Below are 27,421 nucleotides of genomic sequence, written 5' to 3' on the forward strand. Positions count from 1 at the left end.
CCTGGACCCCATCCTGGTATAATGACCCCCATCCTGGAATACTGATCCCCATCCTGAGTTCCATCATTGTATAATGATTGTTTTGATGCTCTTTTACAAAACATAAAAAAAAAACGAGTCTTCTTACCTTTCCCCTCTCCCACGACATGTGGCGTCCTCTTGCATAGCTGGCACAGAAACCGGAAATGACTTAAGCTTGCAAGTGACGGGCAGTTCGTGGCATCACTGCCATATGCCAGCCTTGACGGGCATGCCAACATCAGTTGTCTGCTTCTGATTGGCTGGCGGAGTGTATTGTGGTGCAGGGACCCGGTGGACGGACATCCAGCTGAAGTAGGTGCCGTTGTCGGCGAGCCCCCCTCCCACACGGGCAAGGTCTCACCCTCTGCGTTCGCGGTCGTTACGCCCCTGCCTATTATAGCCTATGGAGCTGTTCACCTGTCTGTACATTCCTATTGTAGTCTATGGAGCTGTTCACCTGTCTGTGTATTCTTGTTGACTCGATGGTCAGCACAAAATCATGGCGACGTGTCTGATTTGTATCCGAATCTCGAGTCATAACCGGCAATGCAAGTCTATGGTTCCGTGATAAAATCAGACAGCACTCGGATGTGACCCATGTGACTCGCCCCCTGGGCCGTGGGGCACTCGGATCCGGGCAATAGGGAGCGATGGGAGTAGTAGTGGCAACCCGGTTCCGTGGCTCAGGGTGGACAGGCCAGTGGTAGTCCGTTATATTGATTATGTCCGACTACGCCACCCGTGGATTGCGGTTATTAGGAACCGCCGCTGCATGCAGACCGCTGGGGCTGATGAGGTGTGCAGCTATGGTAGTGTGACTCCCCACGGGAAGAGTGCGGATCCAGGGCAGTATAGTGGATGGTGGGAGTGATGGTAGTGCTGGAGGAGCAAGGAGCACACAGACAACAGGTTGCAGTCCAGGGTCTTTACTAAACAGGTAAACTGACCCACAAACAGTCCCAGCTAGGAGGGGACCTGGATGTCTGAGAGCAACGGGGAAATTGGCCCTGGTCAGGGTGAGGGTGTAGGCCTACCGTGCTTTCTGCGCTCCTTCTGACTATCTCCTCCTGATAGGATAACAGCCCACGTTTCCGAGCTTTCCGTGCTTTCTCGCCTGTATGGCCTGCGACGTGGGTTCCTTTTTGCTCCCAGCCTTGTACGGCTTTACTGGTCCCTTCGGTTGTGGCAGGGCCTCCAGGCTTCTTAGGCCAAGGAATGTACAGTCCCTTGCGGACTGGTTCTCTGCTGGGGGATGTGGAAACCTTCCAGCCTCAGACACCAAAGTCTGGTAAAATTAAGTCTTTTCTCTGCCAAGACAGGCTCTCTTCGCCTCTTGTCTCTGGCTGGTGGCTCTCTCCTACTGCCACACTTCCTCTTAGGTGCAATCAACTTTCTGTCCCTGCTCCACTCTGGGACACGTCTCAGAGCTGAGACAGGCAATCCAGTTCTCCCTAACCCTGTCCCCAGTACCAGCTTTTTTTAGGGGCAGCCTGCTCCCCCTACTGGCCTGAGACAGGAGGCATTGCATGCTAATGTTCCCCTGACCAGAGAACCTCCCCCTTGCTCTCAGACACAGCTTTATTACACTTGTGGCATCCAGGTAGGGTGACACATTCCCCCCTAGTGAAATTTAGTACTCCGGGACTAAACAATAAACAAAGACAATATGCATAACAATAATACATTAATAGACAGACGACGCACAAATTGAGTTCTTTAGGTCACAGTGTGGCCTGTGACCGGGTGTCCATATCACCAAAACAACGGGGAGCCTTAACCAGGTGGGGGTCTGTCCTACCCCAAGTCCTTCACAGTCTTAGTTCATTCCTGGGTTAGGCTCAGAATGCAGTCCATGCAAAGTCCCGGTTATAAAAAGTCCATAACCTTTGAGTCCTTACGGTAGCTGCAAGAAACTGAAACAGAGTATTACCAAACATGCATGTAACTTTGCAAACGATTCAACATTTGGCAACAGGGTTAATTACAATTTAGTACACTCTATATTCTCCAGCGAGCGGGTATCTGCCCCTTTGTGCTCCTGGTTGACCTCCTTAACCCACTGTCTGGTGGTGGACCAACCTGGCTTTCCCCACTAGCGTTAGGGGTACAGCTACCAGCTGAATGTACAGGTAGGGCAGGCAGCTGTCTGCGGGTTCTTTGGCTTACCGCAGGCATGGCAGGCTCACTGTCAGCAGAGGGTTGACTCTCCTGGGCTGCTGGTACAGGCTCTTCTGCCTCTGGAACCGCTTGCTCCTCTTCACCTTCCGGCTCTGGTGTTGGTTGTTTCTGTGCCGGTTGCAGGAAATGCAGGACGGGTACCACTATAGCATCATTTATGCGAGTCCAGGACTGAGGGAACTCTCCGAGAACGGTGCTGATCATTTCTTCCTTGTCCTCCGCGGGTTCAAGGTCACTCTGATCCTCTTCTGCACTACGGAGTTGCTCGGGGCACCTTTTGAGGTGGTCTCTGGAGACGACACTAGTGGTTTCTCCTCCGTCCTTGGTGATCACGCACACCTTTGGGTTGTCGTGGTCAGACTGCAGTACGGTGTAGGGTTCCCTTTCCCACTGGTCGTCCAACTTATGTAGCCTTCTTTTTCGCTTTAGGACTTGCTCACCAGGTTCTAGGGGACTAGCAGGGGCGTGTTGATTGAAGAGTCTTTCTTGCTTCTCTCTCACCTGGGCCAGGCTCTTCTCCACACTCTCCTGTACCTTCTTGTACTGCAGTTGCCTTTCCGTATCCCAGTCCGCATCCGGGGAGGTGTCCTCAGGTAATAGGACTCCCATCTCCAGGTCTACGGGCAGCTTACCCGGTCTGGCTCGCATCAGGTAAGCCGGGGTGCAGTTTGTAGCGTTCACCGGGATATTGTTGTATATGTCTACCAGGTCCGGCAGTTTTTCTGGCCACAGGCTGCGTTCCTCCAGGGGCAATGTCTTCAGGAGATCAATGACTATATTGTTCATCTTCTCACACATCCCGTTGGTTTGGGGGTGGTAAGGCGTTGTCCGAATCTTCTTACAGCCATAGAGGTTGCAGAACTCCTGGAAGATTTCAGCTTCAAACGCTGGACCCTGGTCTGTCAGGACCTGTTCCGGATACCCGTGTGGACGGCAGAAGTATTGCTGGAAGGCTCGGGCCGCTGTTTGGGCTGTCAAGTCCTTTACCGGGACCACCACTAGAAAACGGAAATAGTGGTCCACGATTGTCAGGGCGTAGATGTACCCGGACCGGCTTGGAGCCAATTTGACGTGGTCCAGAGCTACCAGCTCAAGAGGCTGCGTGGTGACGATGGGCCTCAAGGGTGTCTTCTGGCTGGTGCGGTCCTTCCTCCTCAGGTGACAAGGGCCACAGTCTCTGCACCACTTTTCTACTGCTCCTCTCATGCCGACCCAAAAGAACCTTCCTCTTAGCAGGAACTCCAGTTTCTTCCAACCGAAGTGCCCCGCTCTGTCATGGTAAGCCCCCAGGACCATAGGTGCATCCCGCCTTGGGACCACAACTTGCCAGGTCAGCTCGTGCGTCCGGTGGTTGACAATCCTTCTGCACAACTTGCCTTCGTAGAGGAACAGCTTGCTCTTCTCCTTCCACAGCTGCTTGGCTTCCTCTGGGGCATCTGGATCTAGGCGGGCGTCTTCCCGGGTCAGCAGATCTTTCACCAGGCGGACTGCAGGGTCACTATCTTGGGTCTCGGCCCAGCTGTGGTGAGGTAGGGGATTCATCATCACAGTTGTTAGATCCTCCTCCTTCACGCGGTGAGAGTGTTGAGCGGCTCCATACCGGTGAAACGCGGGGAGTTTTACCTCCTCCAGCTCTTCTGGGTCTTCGTCACCTTCAGGTAAGTGAGGCATCCTTGATAGGGCGTCCGCATTGGCGTTGGTTTTGCCTGCCCGGTACTTGATCACGAAGTCATAGTTGGAGAGACGGGCCATCCACCGCTGTTCCAGGGCACCCAGCCTTGCATTGTCCAGGTGTGTCAACGGGTTGTTGTCCGTGTACACGGTGAACTTTGCGGAGGCCAGGTAATGCTTGAAGCATTCTGTCACGGCCCACACCACCGCCAAGAATTCTAGCTTGAAGGAGCTGTAATTCTCCGGGTTCCTCTCGGTGGGCCTCAGCTTCCGGCTGGCGTATGCGATCACCCGTTCTCTGCCCTGTTGGTTTTGGGACAATACGGCTCCCAGTCCCACATTACTGGCATCTGTGTGGAGAATGAAAGGCTGGCCATAATCAGGGTAGGCCAAGATCTCGTCCCCTGTGAGGGCCAACTTTAGCTGGCGGAAGGACTCCTCTTCCGGTTTATCCCACTTGAAGGGCGGCTTTTGGCTCCTGGACTTAGACTGTCCAATCAGGAGGTCCTGCATAGGAGCTGCCATCTTGGTGAACCCGGGGATGAACCTTTGGTAGTAGCCTACCAACCCGAGAAACTGTCTCACCTCTTTGATGTTCGAGGGGCTTGGCCAGCTCTTGATTGCCGTGACCTTGTCAGGGTCGGGGGCCACTCCTTCCGCGCTTACCACGTGCCCTAGGTACTGGACCTTTGGTTTCAGCAGGTGGCACTTCGATGGTTTCACCTTCAGGCCATAGCCTGCCAGGGCTTCGAACACCTCAGCCAGGTGCTTGAGATGGTCCTCGTAGGTCTTCGAATAGACGATCACGTCGTCCAGGTAAAGGAGGACCGTCTCGAAGTTTCGGTGCCCTAGACAGCATTCCATCAGCCGCTGGAAGGTCCCTGGTGCGTTGCAGAGCCCGAAAGGCATACAGTTGAATTCGCTCAGTCCCATCGGGGTGGTGAAGGCGGTCTTCTCCTTGTCAGCCTCTGCCACAGGAACCTGCCAGTACCCGCTAGTAAGGTCCAAAGTAGAAAAGAAGTTAGCAGATTTTAGTGCGGCTAAAGACTCTTCTATTCTAGGCAGCGGATATGCGTCTTTGTGGGTGATACGGTTGATTTGTTTATAGTCCACGCACATTCTCATGGTGCCGTCTTTCTTTTTGACCAGAACCAAGGGGGCTGCCCAGGGGCTACAGCTGTCTCTAATGACCCCAGCTTCTTTCATCTCCCTTAGCATACCCTTGGCGTTCTGATAATGTGCAGGGGGTACAGGTCTGTGCCTCTCTTATATTGGTGGGTGGCTTCCTGTGGGGATGTGGTGTTCTATCCCTTTTACTCTGCCGAAGTCTAGCGGGTGCTTACTAAAGACTCTCTCGTACTCCCGTACCACCCGGTAGACTCCTTGTTTTTGGTGCAGGGGAGTGGAGTCAGCACCCACGTGGAGTTTCTGGCACCAGTCCTCCTTTTGTTTCTGGGAGCCATTACCCTCCGCCTGTGGAGATGGAGGCAAGGGTTCCACGGCCCTGATAGCTTGGTGTTCGACGACAAACAGTTTGGCGAGTGTAGCGTACCTGGGTAAGTGTACTTCCCTCTCCCCAATGTTGAGGATGCGGACGGGCACCCTCCCATGACGGACATCAACCACCCCCCGGGCTGTCAAAATGGTGGGCCTGCTGTCTGAGTACACAGGTTCTACCATGGCTTGGTAGTCTCTACCTCTCAACCCGATTGCAGTCCGACACCAGATCATCATTTCACTTTTGGGAGGCATGGAAATGGGGAATGGATCACTGAGTCTTACGCTACCGGTCTCACCACCAGACAGTTCTACCTGCTGCCGTCTCATCAGGGCTTTTATCTCCTTGTTGAGGACTCTCTGTTGGCTGGAACTAGCATTCACCGCCACCTGTTGTAGAATTACAATTACTTCTGAAAGACAATTTTCAATTATGTTAGTACCCACAGTTATTTTAGGGTGACTTTCATGACGGTCAATGTCCACAATAATCACTCCCTGTGCCGGCAGTTCAACTTTACCAATTTTAATGGTCATCTCCTTGAACCCCATCTGCGGCACGGGTAAGCCATTACTGGCGATGATGCTCAAGTTACTGTCTGGATACCGTGTGATATCAGCATCAGTCCAATACTGCTTAAAAAGTACATAAGGGATTGTGGTTACTTGCGACCCAGTATCCAGCAAGGCGCTCATGGGGATACCGTCCAGCACCACGGGTAAAACCGGGCGCCCCCCAACGTAATTATCACGCCAATTATAAGGGCCTGGTGATCTTATGCCTGGGGGTCGGCCCTCTGCCCCAGGTTGGACCCGTTTAAATTACAGTACCTGGAAATGTGTCCGGGCTGGTTGCATCGACGGCAAATGGGCTGTCCATCCTCTGCGTAGCGGTCTGTGGGCCTCCCTCGGAACGACGGGATCCTCCTCTGTCGACGCCACAAGACATCCTCCGGACTTGAAGCCAGCTTGATGGGTCTTGACGGGTCCACTTGCAACGCCTGGACGGTCCTGGTCAACGCTGCGACGCTCCTGGTCAGCTCCTGGACTTGGTGGTGCAGGCCTTTCGACGGGGCTTGGTTCAGGGCCTGTGCATCAGCCTCCACGGAGTCCATAGAGGAGGGCGCCGCCTCCTGGTGGTAGGTGATAGCAGGGCGCCGGGGGTTCATAGCGCCACTGGTTGCAGATTCACGGAGCACCCTTATGGCCCTGTCCTTAAATTGGGCAAAGGTCAGGTCGGGGTTCTGGAAGAACATGAGGCGCAGCTGGGCCCTGTGGGCGCTGGACAGCAGACCCTCTATGAATTGCTCTGTTAGCAGCTTATCGGTTTCCTGCACACTGCCAGGGTCAGTTTGTTGAATAGCCCTCAAGGCTTCCTGCAGATTTAGGGCATAGTCTCTGATGCTGTCCTGTGCCCGCTGCTTACATCCATAGAACCTCATTTTAATTTCAGCGGAGGTACGTGTATCAAAGGTACCCCGCAGCCGGGCCAGAATACCCTTCACAGTCCTTTTCTCCTCAGTGGGCCATGATTTTACCTCCCTTTGGGCTGCGCCAGTTAACTGCCCTGTTAATATGCTGACCTTCTACTCCTCTGTCAGGGGGTAAACCTGGAACAAACTGTATAGCTTTTCCTTGAAGTCAGTTAGGGCATGGGGCTCCCCTGAGTATTTGGGCAGCCAGGCCGCTCCAGGGATGTAGGGCAGGGAAAAGGGCATCACCGCTGCTGCAGCTGCGTTGGTGGTAGTGGGCGCCTCTGTGTCCGACATCTTCCTCCCCCCCTAGTGAAGTGTGGCCTACCTTCCGACGATCCTCTTCTGTAGGCCGCGGCTCTGGACGAGGACCTGGCGTCGCACTCCGATGACGTCAGCGTCGCTCTCTCTCCCTTCCAGGACCTTGCGCAGCGTTGGTGCGTGGGGCGGAGCTTCGGATCTCGCGCGGTTTTGACGTCCACGCCCCTCTTCTTCCCGCGCGGCGTCCTGAAGATGGCGTCCGATGGCGGGAAGACGGCGGGAAACGGTCCAAGATGGCGTCTGATGGCGGGAATCGGCTCCGGATGGCGGGAAACGACTCCGGACGGCGGGAAACGGTCCGAGATGGCGTCTGATGGCGGGAAACTTCTCCACAGGTAAGTTTACAACAGTCTTTTTCAGGCACGCAGTACCCGGTGGTTGCGGGCACGAAATCCTGCCAACTACGCCAAAGCTGACTCGCCCCCTGGGCCGTGGGGCACTCGGATCCGGGCAATAGGGAGCGATGGGAGTAGTAGTGGCAACCCGGTTCCGTGGCTAAGGGTGGTCAGGCCAGTGGTAGTCCGTTATATTGATTATGTCCGACTACGCCACCCGTGGATTGCGGTTATTAGGAACCGCCGCTGCATGCAGACCGCTGGGGCTGATGAGGTGTGCAGCTATGGTAGTGTGACTCCCCACGGGAAGAGTGCGGCCCCAGGGCAGTATAGTGGATGGTGGGAGTGATGGTAGTGCTGGAGGAGCAAGGAGCACACAGACAACAGGTTGCAGTCCAGGGTCTTTACTAAACAGGTAAACTGACCCACAAACAGTCCCAGCTAGGAGGGGACCTGGATGTCTGAGAGCAACGGGGAAATTGGCCCTGGTCAGGGTGAGGGTGTAGGCCTACCGTGCTTTCTGCGCTCCTTCTGACTATCTCCTCCTGATAGGATAACAGCCCACGTTTCCGAGCTTTCCGTGCTTTCTCGCCTGTATGGCCTGCGACGTGGGTTCCTTTTTGCTCCCAGCCTTGTACGGCTTTACTGGTCCCTTCGGTTGTGGCAGGGCCTCCAGGCTTCTTAGGCCAAGGAATGTACAGTCCCTTGCGGACTGGTTCTCTGCTGGGGGATGTGGAATCCTTCCAGCCTCAGACACCAAAGTCTGGTAAAATTAAGTCTTTTCTCTGCCAAGACAGGCTCTCTTCGCCTCTTGTCTCTGGCTGGTGGCTCTCTCCTACTGCCACACTTCCTCTTAGGTGCAATCAACTTTCTGTCCCTGCTCCACTCTGGGACACGTCTCAGTGCTGAGACAGGCTTTCCAGTTCTCCCTAACAGTGTCCCCAGTACCAGCTTTTATAGGGGCAGCCTGCTCCCCCTACTGGCCTGAGACAGGAGGCATTGCATGCTAATGTTCCCCTGACCAGAGAACCTCCCCCTTGCTCTCAGACACAGCTTTATTACACTTGTGGCATCCAGGTAGGGTGACACACATGTGTTGTCCATTTTACATAGACTTATGAAAAGTTAGAGAAACCTCCATCATTTTTTTTTTCATCCTAAAGAAATCGATGAAACTCTGACCAAACTGATTGCACAATGGTAAAGAACACTGAACACATCTTTACATACAAGAAAATCACCGACGTGAGAAGCCTGATCTGGAAAAAGTCAGACTTGTATAGTTCCTTGATAATCAGTTCCAATTTCAGCTAATGACTGGCGGATAACAATCTTTTTTCTTACTGAATGCAGAGCTAAGGGGAGAGGCTCCTGCTGCAGATAGTTATCTTGCAACCACACATAGAAAAGTGAGGATGAGGAGGAGAGATATGGCTGAGCTTCTAACACACCTTAAGAATATATATTAATATATTTCTCAGTTCTGTCTTTCATTCCCTTTTTTTACATTACTAGCTTTATCATGGAAAACTTAAGAACAAGAATTCGCTACCGAAACGCATGGATATTCCAAATAGTTATCGGCACGATCGAATAACACTCCTTCCTAGCAATAAAACCAAGGATTATAATCTGACCTTACTCCTGAGGGAAGTGGAATTCGATGACGCCGGATTTTATACCTGTCTTGTGACGAACAAAAAGGAAAAAGACACCAAAAGCAATGCCACGATCTACCTTACAGTGGTGGACAAGTGTGAGTTTCCCTGATATGTGACGAATCTGTTTTCCATCAGTGATTGATTTTTCCTTCTTCATTTTTCATAGCTAAAAGAACAAAAACAATAAAATGTATTTCTTTTAAAGATTTTTTTTTTTGCATCCGAGAAAAAAACGGATGTCATACCGATGGTAAAAAACAGAGACATTGACCAAAAAATGGATGAAAATGGGATTTAGCGCGGTGATGAAAAATGGTCCGTTTTCTCTCGTGTGCAAAAAAATAAGGGGCGTCTGAGTTAGGTGAACATGAATACTCTGATTACAGGAGTTTATCAATCTAATGGTTAAAGTAATTGTAATTTCAAAAGTCCAAATTGTCATCCATGGATTTTGCCGCTGAAATCCTCATCAAAATCTGCATGGTTTTACATGGAAATTTTAAAGTGGATTTTAATATAAATTTCCCACATAGTCCTCCATACAGTATAATGGGCCCCACATAGTCCTCCATACAGTATAATGGGCCCCACATAGTCCTCCATACAGTATAATGGACCCCACACAGTCCTCCATACAGAATAATGGGCCCCACATAGTCCTCCATACAGTATAATGGGCCCCACATAGTCCTCCATACAGAATAATGGCCCCACATAGTCCTCTATACAGTATAATGGGCCCCACATAGTCCTCTATACAGTATAATGGGCCCCAAATAGTCCTCCATACAGTATAATGGGATCCACTTAGTCCTTCATACAGAATAATGGGCCCCACATAGTCCTCCATACCGTATAATGGACCCCATATAGTCCTCTATACAGTATAATTGCCCCATATAGTGCTCCATACAGTATAATGACCCCACATAGTCCTCCATACATTATAATGGCGCCACATAGTCCTCCATACAGTATAATGGGCCCCACATAGTCCTCCATACAGAATAATGGGCCCACATAGTCCTCCATACAGTATAATGGGCCCCACATAGTCCTCCATACAGTATAATGGGCCCCACATAGTCCTCCATACAGAATAATGGGCCCCACATAGTCCTCCATACAGTATAATGGGCCCCACATAGTCCTCCATACAGTATAATGGGCCCCACATAGTCCTCCATACAGTATAATGGGCCCCACATAGTCCTCCATACAGTATAATGGGCCCCACATAGTCCTCCATACAGTATAATGGGCCTCACATAGTCCTCCATACCGTATAATGGGCCCCACATAGTCCTCCATACAGTATAATGGGCCTCACATAGTCCTCCATACAGTATAATGGGCCCCACATAGTCCTCCATACAGTATAATGGCCCCACATAGTCCTCTATACAGTATAATGGGCCCCACATAGTTCTCCATACAGTATAATGGGCCCCACATAGTTCTCCATACAGTATAATGGCCCCACATAGTCCTCTATACAGTATAATGGCCCCACATAGTGCTCCATACAGTATAATGGGCCCTACATAGTCCTCCATACAGTATAATGGCCCCGCATAGTCCTCCATACAGAATAATGGGACCCACATAGTCCTCCATACAGTATAATGGCCCCACATAGTCCTCCATACAGTATAATGGGCCCCACATAGTCCTCCATACAGTATAATGGCCCCACGTAGTCTTCCATACAGGATAATGGCCCCACATAGTGTGCCATACAGAATAATGGGCCCCACATAGTCCTCCATACAGTATAATGGGCCCCACATAGTCCTCCATACAGTATAATGGGCCCCACATAGTCCTCCATACAGTATAATGGGCCTCACATAGTCTTCCATACCGTATAATGGGCCCACATAGTCATCCATACAGAATAATGGGCCCCACATAGTCCTCCATACAGTATAATGGGCCCCACATAGTCCTCCATACAGTATAATGGGCCCCACATAGTCCTCCATACAGTATAATGGGCCCCACATAGTCCTCCATACAGTATAATGGGCCCCATATAGTTCTCCATACAGTATAATGGGCCTCACATAGTCCTCCATACAGTATAATGGGCCTCACATAGTCCTCCATACAGTATAATGGGCCCCACATAGTCCTCCATACAGTATAATGGCCCCACATAGTCCTCTATACAGTATAATGGGCCCCACATAGTTCTCCATACAGTATAATGGGCCCCACATAGTTCTCCATACAGTATAATGGCCCCACATAGTCCTCTATACAGTATAATGGCCCCACATAGTGCTCCATACAGTTTAATGGGCCCCACATAGTCCTCCATACAGTATAATGGCCCCACATAGTCCTCCATACAGAATAATGGGCGTCACATAGTCCTCCATACAGTATAATGGCCCCACATAGTCCTCCATACAGTATAATGGGCCCCACATAGTCCTCCATACAGTATAGTGGCCCCACATAGTCTTCCATACAGGATAATGGCGCCACATAGTGTGCCATACAGAATAATGGGCCCACATAGTCCTCCATACAGTATAATGGGCCCCACATAGTCCTCCATGCAGTATAATGGGCCTCACATAGTCCTCCATACAGAATAATGGCCCCACATAGTCCTCCATATAGAATAATGGGCCCCACATAGTCCTCCATACAGTATAATGGGCTCCACATAGTCCTCCATACAGTATAATGGCCCCACATAGTCCTCCATACAGAATAATGGGCTCATTTAGTCCTCCATACAGTATAATGGCACCACATAGTCCTCCATACAGTGTAATGGACCCACTTAGTCCTCCATACAGTATAATGGCCTCATATAGTCTCCGGCGTTGTCTCGGGCCAAATATAATCCCCATGAGGGCCAGAGTTTGATACGTGTAGTTTACACAGTGCCAGCGTAGTGCATGAGATTTTAAGAAAAGCAGGGAAAACCATCTGCAGCGTAAAATAACAAGAGCTGCGGGCTTCAGATAGGCAGCAAGTGAATTTCTGCTAAGGATGTAGGCACGAATTTCATCCTCCGCAATGCACCTTCTCCGCAATCACATCCTCAGCATTAAATACGGCAGCTGCTGCGGGAATCACTTGGATGTGGCTTTAGGCATCATCCGTTTACCTTTCAACTTAGTTGATAAGTTCTTTCATTTTTTCAATCACTGCCCATACTCATGCTATTATTTGTATCCCATTGGTGCAATGGATGTAAATAATGATTCCTTTTTGCAGTGGCTTATCATGGAAGTACAGTTACATCTTTATATGGCCGATTGGAATGCCTAAAAATATAAATCCTAAAAATATATCCTCTCCCAAAAAACAATCCCTTATTCATTATAAAAGTGCATCCGTAAGATCTTGTTTCTATTCCTCTGGTGTTGTTTCACCTTCAAAATCCACAGCACATCTGCAGTGCATACAATGAAAAAAAGAAAAAGCCTTCAAATGAATGTTTTTTTTTAAATAAAAAAATTAACTTCTGCAATTGAAAACAAATTATTTTCTAGAAGTTACTGCACCTATAGTGCTGGCAGCATGCTGATATACACTGCTCAAAAAAATAAAGGGAACACTTAAACAACAGAATATAACTCCAAGTACATCAAACTTCTGTGAAATCAAACTGATTGACAATCAACACTGATTGACAATCAATTTCACATGCTGTTGTGCAAATGGAATAGACAATAGATGGAAATTATTGGCAATTATCAAGACACCCTCAATAAAGGAGTGGTACCAATGCTTTCTGGCTGATGTTTGGGTCACTTTTGAATGTTGGTTGTGCTTTCACACTCGTAGTAGCATGAGACGGACTCTACAACCCACAAAAGTTGCTCAGGTAGTGCAGCTCATCCAGGATGGCACATCAATGCGAGCTGTGGCAAGAAGGTTTGCTGTGTCTGTCAGCAAAGTCGCCACTGGCGCCCTGTGTTCTTCACAGATGAAAGCAGGTTCACACTGAGCACATGTGACAGACGTGACAGAGTCTGGAGACGCCGTGGAGAGCGATCTGCTGCCTGCAACATCCTTCAGCATAACCGGTTTGGCAGTGGGTCAGTAATGGTGTGGGGTGGCATTTCTTTGGAGGGCAGCACAGCCCTCCATGTGCTCGCCAGAGGTAGCCTGACTGCCATTAGGTGCCAAGATGAGATCCTCAGACCCCTTGTGAGACCATATGCTGGTGCGGTTGGCCCTGGGTTCCTCCTAATGCAGGACAATGCCAGACCTCATGTGGCTGGAGTGTGTCAGCAGTTCCTGCAAGATGAAGGCATTGAAGCTATGGACTGGCCCGCCCGTTCCCCAGACCTGAATCCGATTGAGCACATCTGGGACATCATGTCTCGCTCCATCCACCAACGTCACGTTGACTGTCCAGGAGTTGGCGGATGCTTTAGTCCAGGTCTGGGAGGAGATCCCACAGGAGACCATCCGCAACCTCATCAGGAGCATGGCCAGGCGTTGTAGGGAGGTCATACAGGCACGTGGAGGCCGCGCACAATACTGAGCCTCATTTTGACTTGTTTTAAGGACATTACATCAAAGTTGGATCAGCCTGTAGTGTGTTTTTCCGCTTTAATTTTGGGGGTGACTCCAAATCCAGGCCTCCATTGGTTAATAAATTTGATTTCCATTGATGATTTTTGTGAGATTTTGTTGTCAGCACATTCAACTTTGTACAGAACAAAGTATTCAATGAGAATATTGTTGGCATATGCAACAGATTAGGACTTATTATAAGTGAAAGGAGGACTTTATACTAACCAGACAGCAGATGGCGATAGTGTGTAAAGTTATATGCTTGCTGTAATGTGGGGAGGGAAGCTCTCAATTGTTGGTTGTTTTTACTTCCTGTGTTGTTTTTTTTTCTGTATGTGTTATGTCAGCAGCACACAGACTGTGTGACACTGAATTGTATCTCATGTTTATCCAGTATGAAGTAAATACTGTTTACTCAAGATATCTTGCTGATTGAAGCTCTTGTAAGTACAGTGGTGACTGTAAGAAGATGCACTCTGCGACAAATATTTCATTCATTCAGATCTTGGATGTGTTATTTGAGTGTTTCCTTTATTTTTTTTGAGCAGTGTATATAAGAACCACCCACACAAAAATTGTTGTTTTGTCAAACCCCATACACATAAGACTGTCAGCTGATCCCACTGATATTAGTCTAGTTTGTATGGGGGCCATAAGGTATTGATTACTTTTGATGGCTGTCTCCTTGTCTTTTCTCTTAAGTTTGTGCTGACTACTCACATTATTTTCTTCCTCAGTTGAGATCGTAGATAACACGTTGACCTTGATCATTGTGTCCGTTGTTGGTGGCGTCATCGGGCTTCTAATATTAATCCTTATCATAAAGAAGACAGTCAGTTTCATTATAAAGAAAAAATGTGACAAAAAGTGAGTTCCTGTTTCATGTCAATTTTTGCAAAATGTGGCGTTTATTACATTTATGTGCAAAGGAATTAATGTGTATCCTCTGTTCTGACAGTTTTATTGTTTCCATAGAGACATGAAAGGTAAAGACCCTGCACAGTTATTGATTACACTGTTACATCATATTCTATAGTTTCTACGCATCCAGAGCTGTATTCATAACTCTGCTGATCAGTACTTAGCTAAATGGAAACTGTCAGCAGTGTTGTGTTCCCTCTTACCATGTATAACATGAAGTAGTGACCGGCCCCTTCATTGTAGGGGAACATTGCAGAGAAAACACAAAGCCGGGCGCAGGGCTAGTGTCCGCCAGCCGCTCTCCTCCAGCCTCTTCCTGCCCGCTCCGCTGGAATGACAGGTCTCTTTCTACACAACCTTAGGGGGGGACCTGTCAATCAAGCGGAACAGCTGGGGAGAGCTGATTTCCTGTACTACAGCAACATTGACCATAGATCGCAGATGCCCATTCACTTCTATGGTGAGAGTCTTATGGGCAGGCTTTGTCATGGGCATATTTTGTGATCGAAGGTCATTGTGCAGAAAAGAGGAGGAGGTGAGCTGTGACATCACCTATTGTGAATGATGGATCCTGTGTTATCCACTGTATATAGAAGTGTTATCAGTCATTGTACAGGAGGAGGAGGTGGAGGTGAGCTGTGATATCACCTATTGTGAATGGTGGAGCCTGTGTTATCTACTGTATATAGAGGTGTTATCAGTCATTGTACATGAGGAGGAGGTGAGCTGTGACATCACCTATTGTGAATGGTGGAGCCTGTGTTATCTACTGTATATAGAGGTGTTATCAGTCATTGTACAGGAGGAGGAGGTGAGCTGTGATATCACCTATTGTGAATGGTGGATCCTGTGTTATCTACTGTATATAGAGGTGTTATCAGTCATTGTACAGGAGGAGGAGGTGAGCTGTGTCATCACCTATTGTGAATGGTGGATCCTGTGCTATCTACTGTATGTAGATGTGTTATCAGTCATTGTACAGGAGGAGGAGGAGGTGAGCTGTGACATCACCTATTGTGAATGGTGATTCCTGTGTTATCTACTGTATATAGAGGTGTTATCAGTCATTGTACAGGAGGAGGAGGGGGTGAGCTGTGACATCACCTATTGTGAATGGTGGATCCTGTGTTATCTAATGTATATAGAGGTGTTATCAGTCATTTTACAGGAGGAGGAGGTGAGCTGTGACATCACCTATTGTGAATGGTGGATCCTGTGCTATCTACTGTATATAGATGTGTTATCGGTCATTGTACAGGAGGAGGAGGAGGTGAGCTGTGACATCACCTATTTTGAATGGTGGATCCTGTGTTATCTACTGTGTATAGAGGTGTTATCAGTCATTGTACAGGAGGAGGAGGGGGTGAGCTGTGACATCACCTATTGTGAATGGTGGATCCTGTGTTATCTACTCTATATAGAGGTGTTATCAGTCATTGTACAGGAGGAGGAGGGGGTGAGCTGGGACATCACCTATTGTGAATGGTGGATCCTGTGTTATCTAATGTATATAGAGGTGTTATCAGTCATTGTACAGGAGGAGGAGGTGAGCTGTGTCATCACCTATTGTGAATGGTGGATCCTGTGTTATCTACTGTATATAGATGTGTTATCAGTCATTGTACAGGAGGAGGAGGAGGTGAGCTGTGACATCACCTATTGTGAATGGTGGATCCTGTGTTATCTACTGTATATAGAGGTGTTATCAGTCATTATACAAGAGGAGGAGGAGGTGAGCTATGACATCACCTATTGTGAATGGTGGATCCTGTGTTATCTACTGTATATAGAGGTCTTATCAGTCATTGTACAGGAGGAGGTGAACTGTGACATCACCTATTGTGAATGGTGGATCCTGTGTTATCTACTGTATATAGAGGTCTTATCAGTCATTGTACAGGAGGAGGAGGAGGTGAGCTGTGACATCACCTATTGTGAATGGTGGATCCTGTGCTATCTACTGTATATAGATGTGTTATCGGTCATTGTACAGGAGGAGGAGGAGGTGAGCTGTGACATCACCTATTTTGAATGGTGGATCCTGTGTTATCTACTGTGTATAGAGGTGTTATCAGTCATTGTACAGGAGGAGGAGGGGGTGAGCTGTGACATCACCTATTGTGAATGGTGGATCCTGTGTTATCTACTCTATATAGAGGTGTTATCAGTCATTGTACAGGAGGAGGAGGGGGTGAGCTGGGACATCACCTATTGTGAATGGTGGATCCTGTGTTATCTAATGTATATAGAGGTGTTATCAGTCATTGTACAGGAGGAGGAGGTGAGCTGTGTCATCACCTATTGTGAATGGTGGATCCTGTGTTATCTACTGTATATAGATGTGTTATCAGTCATTGTACAGGAGGAGGAGGAGGTGAGCTGTGACATCACCTATTGTGAATGGTGGATCCTGTGTTATCTACTGTATATAGAGGTGTTATCAGTCATTATACAAGAGGAGGAGGAGGTGAGCTATGACATCACCTATTGTGAATGGTGGATCCTGTGTTATCTACTGTATATAGAGGTCTTATCAGTCATTGTACAGGAGGAGGTGAACTGTGACATCACCTATTGTGAATGGTGGATCCTGTGTTATCTACTGTATATAGAGGTCTTATCAGTCATTGTACAGGAGGAGGAGGAGGTGAGCTGTGACATCACCTATTGTGGATGCTGGATCCTGTATACAGAGGTGTTATCAGTCATTGTAATCCTGTTTGTGATGATAATGAGATGGAAATCACAGCCTATAATGAGGCTCAGTTATCCATTGCAAAACTGCAAGATTTTAGGATATTTTTTTTCAAAAATAGATAATGATATGGATAATCAGGAAAATCACAAACAAATGTAAAAAATATATTTAACAATAGGATCATTTCTGAGAGCGCATTTCTTTTAAATTTAACAGGAGATTGATGATGCGTGAACCACGGACAGTTCTGCTCTATTGACCCCATGTACGGTTTACTCTGAAGCGCTGCAGCCTCTGTATACGTCAGATAATTAGTCTGAAGCCACTCCCCGGGGGCTTTGATTGACAGGTCTCTCCCTGTACACTTACACAGACAGAGACTGATCAGTCATGGGGGGGTGGCCGGTCGGGGGTCACATTGGACCCTCCTCCGACACAATCCATGGGCTGCTAAGCTGGAGTAGGAGCAGGTACCTCGTGGGTATCTATCTGATAGATGTAACATCTCCTATTTCTGTATTCTCAGGAAAGATTGTCTCGTCAGCTCTTCAGTCAACGACAACACAGATAATGCCTCAAAGCAAGAAGCCAAAGCTAAAGCAAAAGCATGATTTCTGCCGCCTCCATGGACAAGGACACTAATGACTTCCACAGATGGACGTTGGCGCACAGACCCCCGGTCTGGCCGGGGCGTTTCTTCACCTTGTGGAATGGGGGTCTCTCACTTTCTCCACTACATGTTATTATCTTGCACTGCACAGTAATTACGTTGCCTCCTTTTAAGCCTTATTTTAGGTACGGTAAATGCAACCCATCCAGGTGAATGAGTGGAGGGACACAGACCCTAACTCCAGCGGGGATTTGTGGCGAGGAGGAAATATTTAACGTTTGTTTTCTATGCATGGGGAGAATCACTGCAGCGGACCTGCTTCAGTGAATGATGTATATATCGGAGTTTATTTCTATAGGATTAGATTACACATAGAAATGCTTACATTTAATGAATGAAGAAATACTTGATGTTTATAAAGCGCTTTTACAGCTTGCTGCTCCTCTGCTTACCCCGGACTCTAGGTACAGAAAAGTTCTGGTCCGGTCCTCGTCAGCCCCTATAATAATAAATGCTGGCGCCACATAACATGACTGCCGGTCCCCACTGCAGCTGCTGCCTGGACGTTGTTCCTGTAATAAAATGTATTCTTTAATACAAGTCAGTCATTTCTACCCATCCTTTCACAAAAAACATGTTCTTGCTGCCCTGACCTCCTACAACAAAGTAAAGAAGTTTTGTCTCACATACCAGTCAAATATTCTAGTTCTCATACTCTAACGAGTCATCTGTTTGTTTGTTTTTTAAGCAGTATTCTGCCAGCACTATATGTGTTGGGACTTCCCCTCACTTTCCAACATGTATCGCTCCTGCTATTGTCTAATGCCTTGCAGGCCCCAAATTGAAATCCCACCTCTATGTTATACCTGTATGCAGCTTGACAGACAGGAGAGGAGGAGCAGAGGGGCAAAGACCTGCCTCCCCCCTACTTGTTGGAGAGATATAGAGGTCTTTTGATAAATTTCCCCCCAGTGTTTAACAAAAACTGCCATTCCATATGTCAGTGTAAGTCCACAACTCTATAAATTTGGCTCATCTTTTGGCTGTATATGAAGTTGTTACTGGAAGGTCTGGAAGCCTTTCCTGAGAAATGTAATATTATATGGAATATGAATATATTATATATATATTATTTATTATTATAGCACCATTTATTCCATGGCGCTTTACATGTGAAAAAGGGGTATACATAGCGAAAACAATTACAGTAATCTTGAACAAAACATGACGGCGACTGTTACAGGAGGAGCGAGGACCCTGCCCGCGAGGACTCACAGTCTACAAGGGATGGGTGAGGATACAGTAGGTGAGGGTGGAGCCGTATGGTGGAGCGGTGGTTACTGAAGGTTGTAGGCTTGTTGGAAGAGGTGGGTCTTCAGGTTCCTTTTGAAGGTTTCCACGGTAAGCGAGAGTCTGATGTGTTGGGGTAGAGAGTTCCAGAGTAGGGGCGATGCACGGGAGAAATCTTGTATGCAATTGTGGGAAGAGGAGATAAGAGGGGAGTAGAGCAGGAGATCTTGTGAGGATCGGAGGCTGTGTGTGCAGGTAAGTATCGGCAGACTAGTTCAGAGATATATGGAGGAGACAGGTTGTGGATGGCTTTGTATGCTAGGGTTAGGGTTTGAACTGGAGTGTCTGGGTAATGGGGAGCCAGTGAAGAGATTGACAGAGAAGAGAGGCCGGGGTATAGCGGGGGGACAGGTGCATTAGTCGGGCAGCAGAGTTTAGGATGGATTGGAGGGGTGCGAGAGTGTTGGAAGGGAGGCCACAGAGCAGAAGGTTGCTGTATTTGAGGCGGGAGATGATGAGGGCGTGCACTAGGGTTTTTTCAGATTCGTGGTTGAGTAATGTGCGGATCCGGGAGATATTTTTAAGTTGGAGTTGGCAGGAAGTGGAAAGAGCTTGGATATGTGGTTTGAAGGAGAGTTCAGAGTCCAGGGTTACCCCGAGGCAGCGAGCTTGCGGGACTGGGGAGAGTGGACAGCCATTGACGTTGATAGATAGGTCAGTTGGGGGGGTTGAATGAGAAGGTGGAAAGATGATGAACTCTATTTTATCCATGTTAAGTTTCAGGCTATGTGCCCACGATGCAGAAATGCTCCGGATTTTTCCTGAGCATTTCTGGATCTCCCTGGCAGAAAAAACGCATGCGGATTGTACATGCGTTTTCCTGCCAGGGACAAGCGGATGTGAAGCGTTCTTCACATACATTTCCGCATGAGGGTTGACAAGCGCTTTCCAAGCGATTTTAGCATCACTTGGAAAGTGCTTGTCAACTTGGTCACACTATATAAATCCATGCAAACGGCATGGGGGTAGAGGGGTTACAAGGACACTAAGCTTCAGGAAGGCAAATTTCCAACGGTTGAGAGATGATCTTAGTGCAATGAACTAGGACGATATCCTGAGACATAAAGCTACACAAAGCAAATGGGAGACATTTATTAACATCCTGAATAGGACCTGTGCACAATATATACCCTTTGGGAATAAACATGCTAGAAATAGGAGGAAACCACTATGGCTAAATAGAGCTGTAAGGGGCGCAATAAGTGACAAAAAGAAAGCATTTAGAGAACTAAAGCAAGTAGGTAGTGATGAGGCATTAAATAAATATAGAAAATTAAATAAATTATGTAAAAAACAAAATCAAGGCAGCAAAGATTGAGGCAGAGAGAATCATTGCCAGAGAAAGTAAAAATAACCCCAAAATATTCTTTAACTCCATAAATAGTAAAAAACAAAAAAATGATAGTGTTGGCCCCCTTAAAAATAGTCTGGGTGAAAAGGTGGATGAGGATGAGGAAAAAGCCAATATGCTAAATGATTTTTTTTCAACCGAATTTACACAAGAAAATCGCATGACAGAAAACATGATCAGTGATAACAAAAATTCTCCATTAAATGTCACTTGCTTAACCCAGCAGGAAGTACGGCGGCGTCTAAAAACCACTAAAGTTGACAAATCCCCGGGCCCGGATGAGATACACCCGCGAGTACTGCAGGAATTAAGTAACGTCATAGATAGACCATTATTTTTAATCTTTAAAGATTCCATAATAACAGGGTCTGTACCACAGGACTGGCGTATAGCAAATGTGGTGCCAATATTCAAAAAGGGGACAAAAACCGAACTTGGAAATTATAGGCCAGTAAGCTTAACCTCTACTGTGGGTAAAATCCTGTAGGGTTTCCTAAGAGATGCTATAATAGAGTATCTGAAGAAGAATAACCTGATGACCCAATATCAACATGGGTTTACGAGGGACCGTTCCTGTCAAACTAATCTGATCAGTTTTTATGAGGAGGCAAGTTCTGGACTGGACCAAGGAAATGCAGTGGATGTTGTGTATATGGACTTTTCAAAAGCTTTTGATACGGTTCCACATAAAAGGTTGATACATAAAATGAGAACAATGGGGATAGGGGAAAATATATGTATGTGGGTTAAGAATTGGCTCAGTGATAGGAAACAAAGGGTGGTTATTAATGGAAAACACTCAGACTGGGTCTCAGTTAACAGTGGGGTACCACAGGGGTCAGTATTGGGCCCCCTTCTTTTTAACATATTTATTAATGACCTTGTAGGGGGCATAGAGAGTAATATTTCAATATTTGCAGATGACACTAAACTCTGCAGGGTAATCAATACAGAGGAGGACAATTTTATATTACAGGAGGATCTATGTAAACTAGAAGCTTGGGCTGATAAATGGCAAATGAGCTTTAATGGGGATAAATGTAAGGTAATGCACTTGGGCAGAGGAAATAAAATGTATAATTATATGCTTAATTGTAAAACACTGGGCAAAACTGTAACTGAAAAAGACCTGGGTGTATTGGTGGACGACAAGCTCACGTTTAGTGGCCAGTGTCAGGCAGCTGCTGCAAAGGCAAATAAAATAATGGGATGCATTAAAAGAGGCATAGATGCTCATGAGGAGAACATCATTTTACCTCTATACAAGTCATTAGTGTGACCACACTTAGAATACTGTGTACAGTTCTGGTTTCCGGTGTATAAGAAAGACATAGCTGAACTAGAGAGGGTGCAGAGAAGAGCGACCAAGGTTATTAGAGGATTGGGGGGTCTGCAATACCAAGACAGGTTATTACACTTGGGGTTATTTACTGTGGAAAAAAGAAGGCTTAGGGGTGATCTTATTACTATGTACAAGTATATGAGGGGCCAGTACAAAGACCTTTCTACTGATCTTTTTACTCTGAGGCCTGAGACGGGGACAAGGGGGCATCTTCTACGCCTGGAGGAAAGAAGGTTTAAACATTATCACAGACGCGGATTCTTTACTGTAAGAGCAGTGAGACTATGGAACTCTTTGCCTCATGATGTTGTAATGAGTAATTCATTATTAAAATTTAAGAAGGGCATGGGTGTCTTTCTTGAAAAGTATAATATTACAGGTTATATATACTAGATTCCTTGATAGGGCGTTGATCCAGGGAACTAGTCTGATTGTCGTATGGAGTCAGGAAGGAATTTTTTTCCCCAATGTGGAGCTTAGTGTTTGCCACATGGTTTTTTTTTTTGGCCTTCCTCTGGATCAACATGTTAGGCTATGGGTTGAACTAGATGGACTTAGTCTTCCTTCAACCTTAAAAACTATGTTACTATGTAAAGGCAGATGACAGGTCCAGGAGGACGAGGACAGAGTAGTGTCGCTTGGATTTGGCGGTCAGTAGGTCATTGGTGACTTTAGTCAGGGCAGTTTCAGTAGAATGATGCGGTCGGAAACTAGATTGTAGGCGGTCGAAGAGGGAGCAGGAGGAGAGCTGGCAGGACAGTTCAGAATGGACGTGTTGTTACAGTAGTTTTGAAGCATAGGGGAGAAGTGATATGGGGCGATAGCTAGTCAGAGAGGATGGGTCCAGGGAGGACTTTTTGAGGATGGGTGTGATCGAGGCATGTTTGAAGCATGAGGGGAAGACGCCAGTTGTTATTGACAGGTTGAAAAGGTGGGTTAGGGTTGGGATGAAGATAGTGGTAAGGCTGGGGATGAGGTGGAACGTGATTGGGTCAAGTTCACAGGTGGTGAAGTGTGATTTGGAGAGTAAAGAGGAAACTTGATCTTCTGTAATGGTGGAGAAGCTGGTTATGGAGGAGGAGGATTGAGTGGATATAAGGAGGGGCTGGAGGGACTTTAGGCAAAAGCTTTCTCTGATGGTGTCAATCTTCTGCTTGAAGAATGAGGCAAAGTCTTTGGCTGAAATAAGAGGAGAGGGAGAAGGTGCTGGGGGACGGAGGAGAGAATTGAAGGTGTTGAATAGTTGTTTGGGGTTGTGATACAGGGAGGATATGAGAGATGAGAAGTATGTTTGTTTTGCTGCAGTGAGTGTGGACTTGAAGGTAGTGAGGGACTGTTTGAATGCAATGAAGTGCTCATTGGAGTGGGTGCTTGCTCTCGCTTATTCTCTGAATTATCTAATCATAAAAAACTAAAGTATCAGAAATCTTGCAATTTCTACATTGGCCTCTAGGCTGATACTGGACTCACACTTCCTGTTCTGTACATTATGGGCTCAGCTGGTGAGGTGGATTTGTTAAGCCATTAGGTCAGGACATGTTAATGCTGCAGCGTTGGATGAGCCAGGTGGCACTTGGGGCAACAAGGACCAGTAAAGCTTGATATGTTGGATGGGAAGAGGATCATTGGAGCTGGAATACTGTATGGTGTGACAATCAGCAGAGCAGGGAGTGCAGGCAGGCACCTTGAAATAGCTGAGCTGAATGTGTGGACAGCACCCAGGAACAGCAGAGCTGAGCCAGCAGCAAGCACCTGGTTGTAGCAGAACTGGACATGTAGACAATGCTGAGGAACAGTAGAGTTACTAGCAGAGGGATCCAGCCGTGACAGAGGGGAAAACGCATGGACCCATCTAGAGCCAGAACAATTGAGTAACACTGTACAGATGACTTTTCAGCAGTCTCATTATCATCACAGACAGGATTACAATGAAAGGCAACACTTCTGTATGAATAGTAGATAACACAAGGTCCACTAGTCACAATAAGCAATATCACAGCTCACCTCTTCCTCCTCCTGTACAATGACTGATATCTACTGTATATAGAGGTGTTAACACATGATCCACCATTCATAATAGGTTTCACTCCTATTCATACAGTCTATTGCAGCTACCATCTATATGTAAAGAGAAAGTGGAAGTCCAATATTACTCCTAGTGGCAAGTGTGAGAATTGCAAGATTGCACCAAAAAAACAATTTAAAAAAAGCACTAAAAAAAAATTATATTATATATAATTCTTTGGTATTATTATCTTTATTTAATTTGTCTTCAATGAAAAAACACAAAAAGAATTGTCCTAAAGCCAAATTGGATACAATTCCACACCAAACCTAAAAAAGGGGGTGGACAAAAGTATTGGCACTGTTTGAAAAATCATGTGATGCTTCTCTAATTCGTGTAAGTAACAGCACCTGTAACTTACCTGTGGCACCTAACAGGTGTTGGCAATAACTAAATCACACTTGCAGCCAGTTAACATGGATTAAAGTTGACTCAACCTCTGTCCTTGTGTGTACCACATTGAACATGGAGAAAAGAAAGAAGACCAAAGAACTGTCTGAGGACTTGAGAAACCAAATTGTGAGGAAGCATGAGCAATCTCAAGGCTACAAGTCCATCTCCAAAGACCTGAATGTTCCTGTGTCTTCCGTGCGCAGTGTCATCAAGAAGTTTAAAGCCCATGGCACTGTGGCTAACCTCCCTAGATGTGGACGGAAAAGAAAAATTGACGAGAGATTTCAACGCAAGATTGTGCGGATGGTGGATAAAGAACCTCGACTAACATCCAAACAAGTTCAAGCTGCCCTGCAGTCCGAGGGTACAACAGTGTCAACCCGTACTATCCGTCGGCGTCTGAATGAAAAGGGACTGTATGGTAGGATACCCAGGAAGACCCCACTTCTTACCCCGAGACATAAAAAAGCCAGGCTGGAGTTTGCCAAAACTTACCTGAGAAAGCCTAAAATGTTTTGGAAGAATGTTCTCTGGTCAGATGAGACAAAAGTAGAGCTTTTTGGGAAAAAGCATCAACAGAGTGTGCAGGAAAAAAAAGAGGCATTCAAAGAAAAGAACACGGTCCCTACAGTCAAACATGGCGGAGGTTCCCTGATGTTTTGGGGTTGCTTTGCTGCCTCTGGCACTGGACTGCTTGACCGTGTGCATGGCATTATGAAGTCTGAAGACTACCAACAAATTTTGCAGCATAATGTAGGGCCCAGTGTGAGAAAGCTGGGTCTCCCTCAGAGGTCATGGGTCTTCCAGCAGGACAATGACCCAAAACACACTTCCAAAAGCACTATAAAATGGTTTGAGAGAAAGCACTGGAGACTTCTAAGGTGGCCAGCAATGAGTCCAGACCTGAATCCCATAGAACACCTGTGGAGAGATCTCAAAATGGCAGTTTGGAGAAGGCACCCTTCAAATATCAGGGACCTGGAGCAGTTTGCCAAAGAAGAATGGTCTACAATTCCAGCAGAGCATTGTAAGAAACTCATTGATGGTTATCGGAAGCGATTGTTCGCAGTTATTTTGGCTAAAGGTTGTGCAACCAAGTATTAGGCTGAGGGTGCCAATACTTTTGTCCGGCCCATTTTTGGAGTTTTGTGTGAAATGATCAATGATTTGATTTTTGCTTCATTCTCTTGTGTTTTTTCCTTGCAAGCAAATTAAATGAAGATAATAATACCAAAGAATTTGTGATTGCAATCATTTTCAGGAAGAAACTGAGTATTATCTGACAGAATTGCAGGGGTGCCAATACTTTTGGCCACCACTGTGTGTATATATATATATATATATATATATATATATATATATATATATATATATATATATATATATATATAAAAAAGTCAGAGCAAATATGAGACGTAATTGGTTTAGGAGTTATTCTTTTTATTACACAAATACATAAAAGTTACAGTAATAACAGTATTTAATTGGCACAAAAAATTATATACACAGCTCACCCAGTTCCTAAATACATTATGTACAAAAATCTAAAGATGTATGAAGAAGGGATAGCCACATTCTGGACTGCGATTTAACCCTTCGTCTCCAGTGATCTGCGGTAAAAAGGCACCTGCAAATACAGTCCATTTCCGTTGTAATAAAGTGAGAGCACTTTGTGGGGTGCTACACGACAGCTATGAGCTATAAACTTCCAGTGACCCCACTGTGGGGTAACGTGCATTAATATATTGAATTCGGGTGAACACACGTGGATGTAGCACATGGGAAAAAATGTAATCTGCACAGGTCGCCGCTGCCTGTGTGATACATACACCACTGATGTAAACCACTAGTGCTACGATTGTCCTAGTAGCCATATTACAGGGTTAATCTACAGAATAAAACAGCACTTCTAAAAGTGTAAACATCATTTTATATTTTTCTTTCATAAATCAATAGTAAACATAAAAAGAAGCAACTTTTTAATATATCTGATCAGAGATATCTGTTTCTTTCTCCTCCTGGACTGATCAGTCACGCTCAATTCACAGGTAGAAGCTGTAAAATCTGTATTCAGTGAAGACATTTCCCCACTACGGAGATGGGATATGGCAGTTGGTGCTTATAAAATTCTATGGAGAAGGAGGTGGCACAAACAGACATTCTGCCGCAAGTTCTCCTATTTTCCATAGAACTTTACTTTATGAGCACCAACTGTCATCTCCTATCTCCATAATGGAGAAATCTGTATTTACTGAAGACCCATTCTACCTGTGTATTGAGAATTTTGAGAATGAAAGATCAGTCCGGAAGGAGAAAGAAGCCGATTTCTCTGATAAAATATATTACAAAGTTTTGTATTTTCTTTTGTGCTTTTGATTTATGAAAAAGATTAAGACTCGGCGACTCATTAAGTGTCGTACAGGATAAATAGCAGCAGCTATATTAAAAGAGATTCTATTATTAACGGTGCAGCCATCTCAGCAATGCCCAGGTGTTATGAGCGAGGGCTTAGAAACCCCTATATAAAATTAATGGAGGTCTACGAAATGACAAGTTTGGCTGCAAAACAATAAAGAGACCGATGAGGAGGATGACGATGCAGTGCAGAGTTTTATAGTCATCTTCTTCCTTCTAATTGGAGAGAACTGAAGAATCAGCAGCTCTGGACCCACAGAGTGGAGAATCGGCTCTCATCATCTTCTTAGAGAGACTAACACAGTAGTCAGATCTTGTTCACCAGGTCAGAAAGAGGTGGAAGAAGTAAATGTAATAAATAGGACGTGGGCAGATCCACCACCGGGGCTACAATTCTGCCTGAAAAAAAAAAAGAAAAAAAGAATATGTATCATTTCCGTTTGTCTGGCCCCTTGCCAACTCCTCCTCCTCTCTTGCCCCCCTTCTTCTCATGCACCCTGGCCCCTCCTCTTGCCGCTTCTAATCTTGCTCCTTCTATCTTGCTCCCCTCACCATCCTCTTGCCCCTTCGCC

The 27,421-nt window shown here is 46.4% G+C and overlaps 2 protein-coding genes across 3 annotated transcripts in view; one reads left to right on the forward strand and one right to left on the reverse strand.

Moving 5' to 3' along the window:
• The window catches only part of SCN4B (sodium voltage-gated channel beta subunit 4), a 61,518-nt gene extending 42,985 nt beyond the window's left edge, over positions 1-18,533 (forward strand). The window contains exons 4-6 of the mRNA XM_073657056.1: positions 9,011-9,251; positions 14,442-14,571; positions 17,850-18,533. Coding sequence (XP_073513157.1) covers positions 9,011-9,251; positions 14,442-14,571; positions 17,850-17,934 — 456 coding nt within the window. The 3' untranslated portion in view covers positions 17,935-18,533. The remainder of the gene's footprint in view (positions 1-9,010; positions 9,252-14,441; positions 14,572-17,849) is intronic.
• A 7,324-nt stretch (positions 18,534-25,857) lies between these two features.
• TMPRSS4 (transmembrane serine protease 4) overlaps positions 25,858-27,421 on the reverse strand; it is a 39,779-nt gene continuing 38,215 nt past the window's right edge. For both annotated transcript variants that reach the window (XM_073657057.1, XM_073657058.1), the window contains exon 14: positions 25,858-27,248. In XM_073657057.1, the coding sequence (XP_073513158.1) occupies positions 27,237-27,248 (12 nt within the window). In that variant the 3' untranslated portion in view covers positions 25,858-27,236. The remainder of the gene's footprint in view (positions 27,249-27,421) is intronic.

This window comes from Phyllobates terribilis, unplaced genomic scaffold, assembly GCF_046119375.1.
Source record: "Phyllobates terribilis strain yellow unplaced genomic scaffold, ASM4611937v1 Scaffold_12__6_contigs__length_324123572, whole genome shotgun sequence".
NCBI classification, from domain to species: Eukaryota; Metazoa; Chordata; class Amphibia; order Anura; family Dendrobatidae; genus Phyllobates; species Phyllobates terribilis.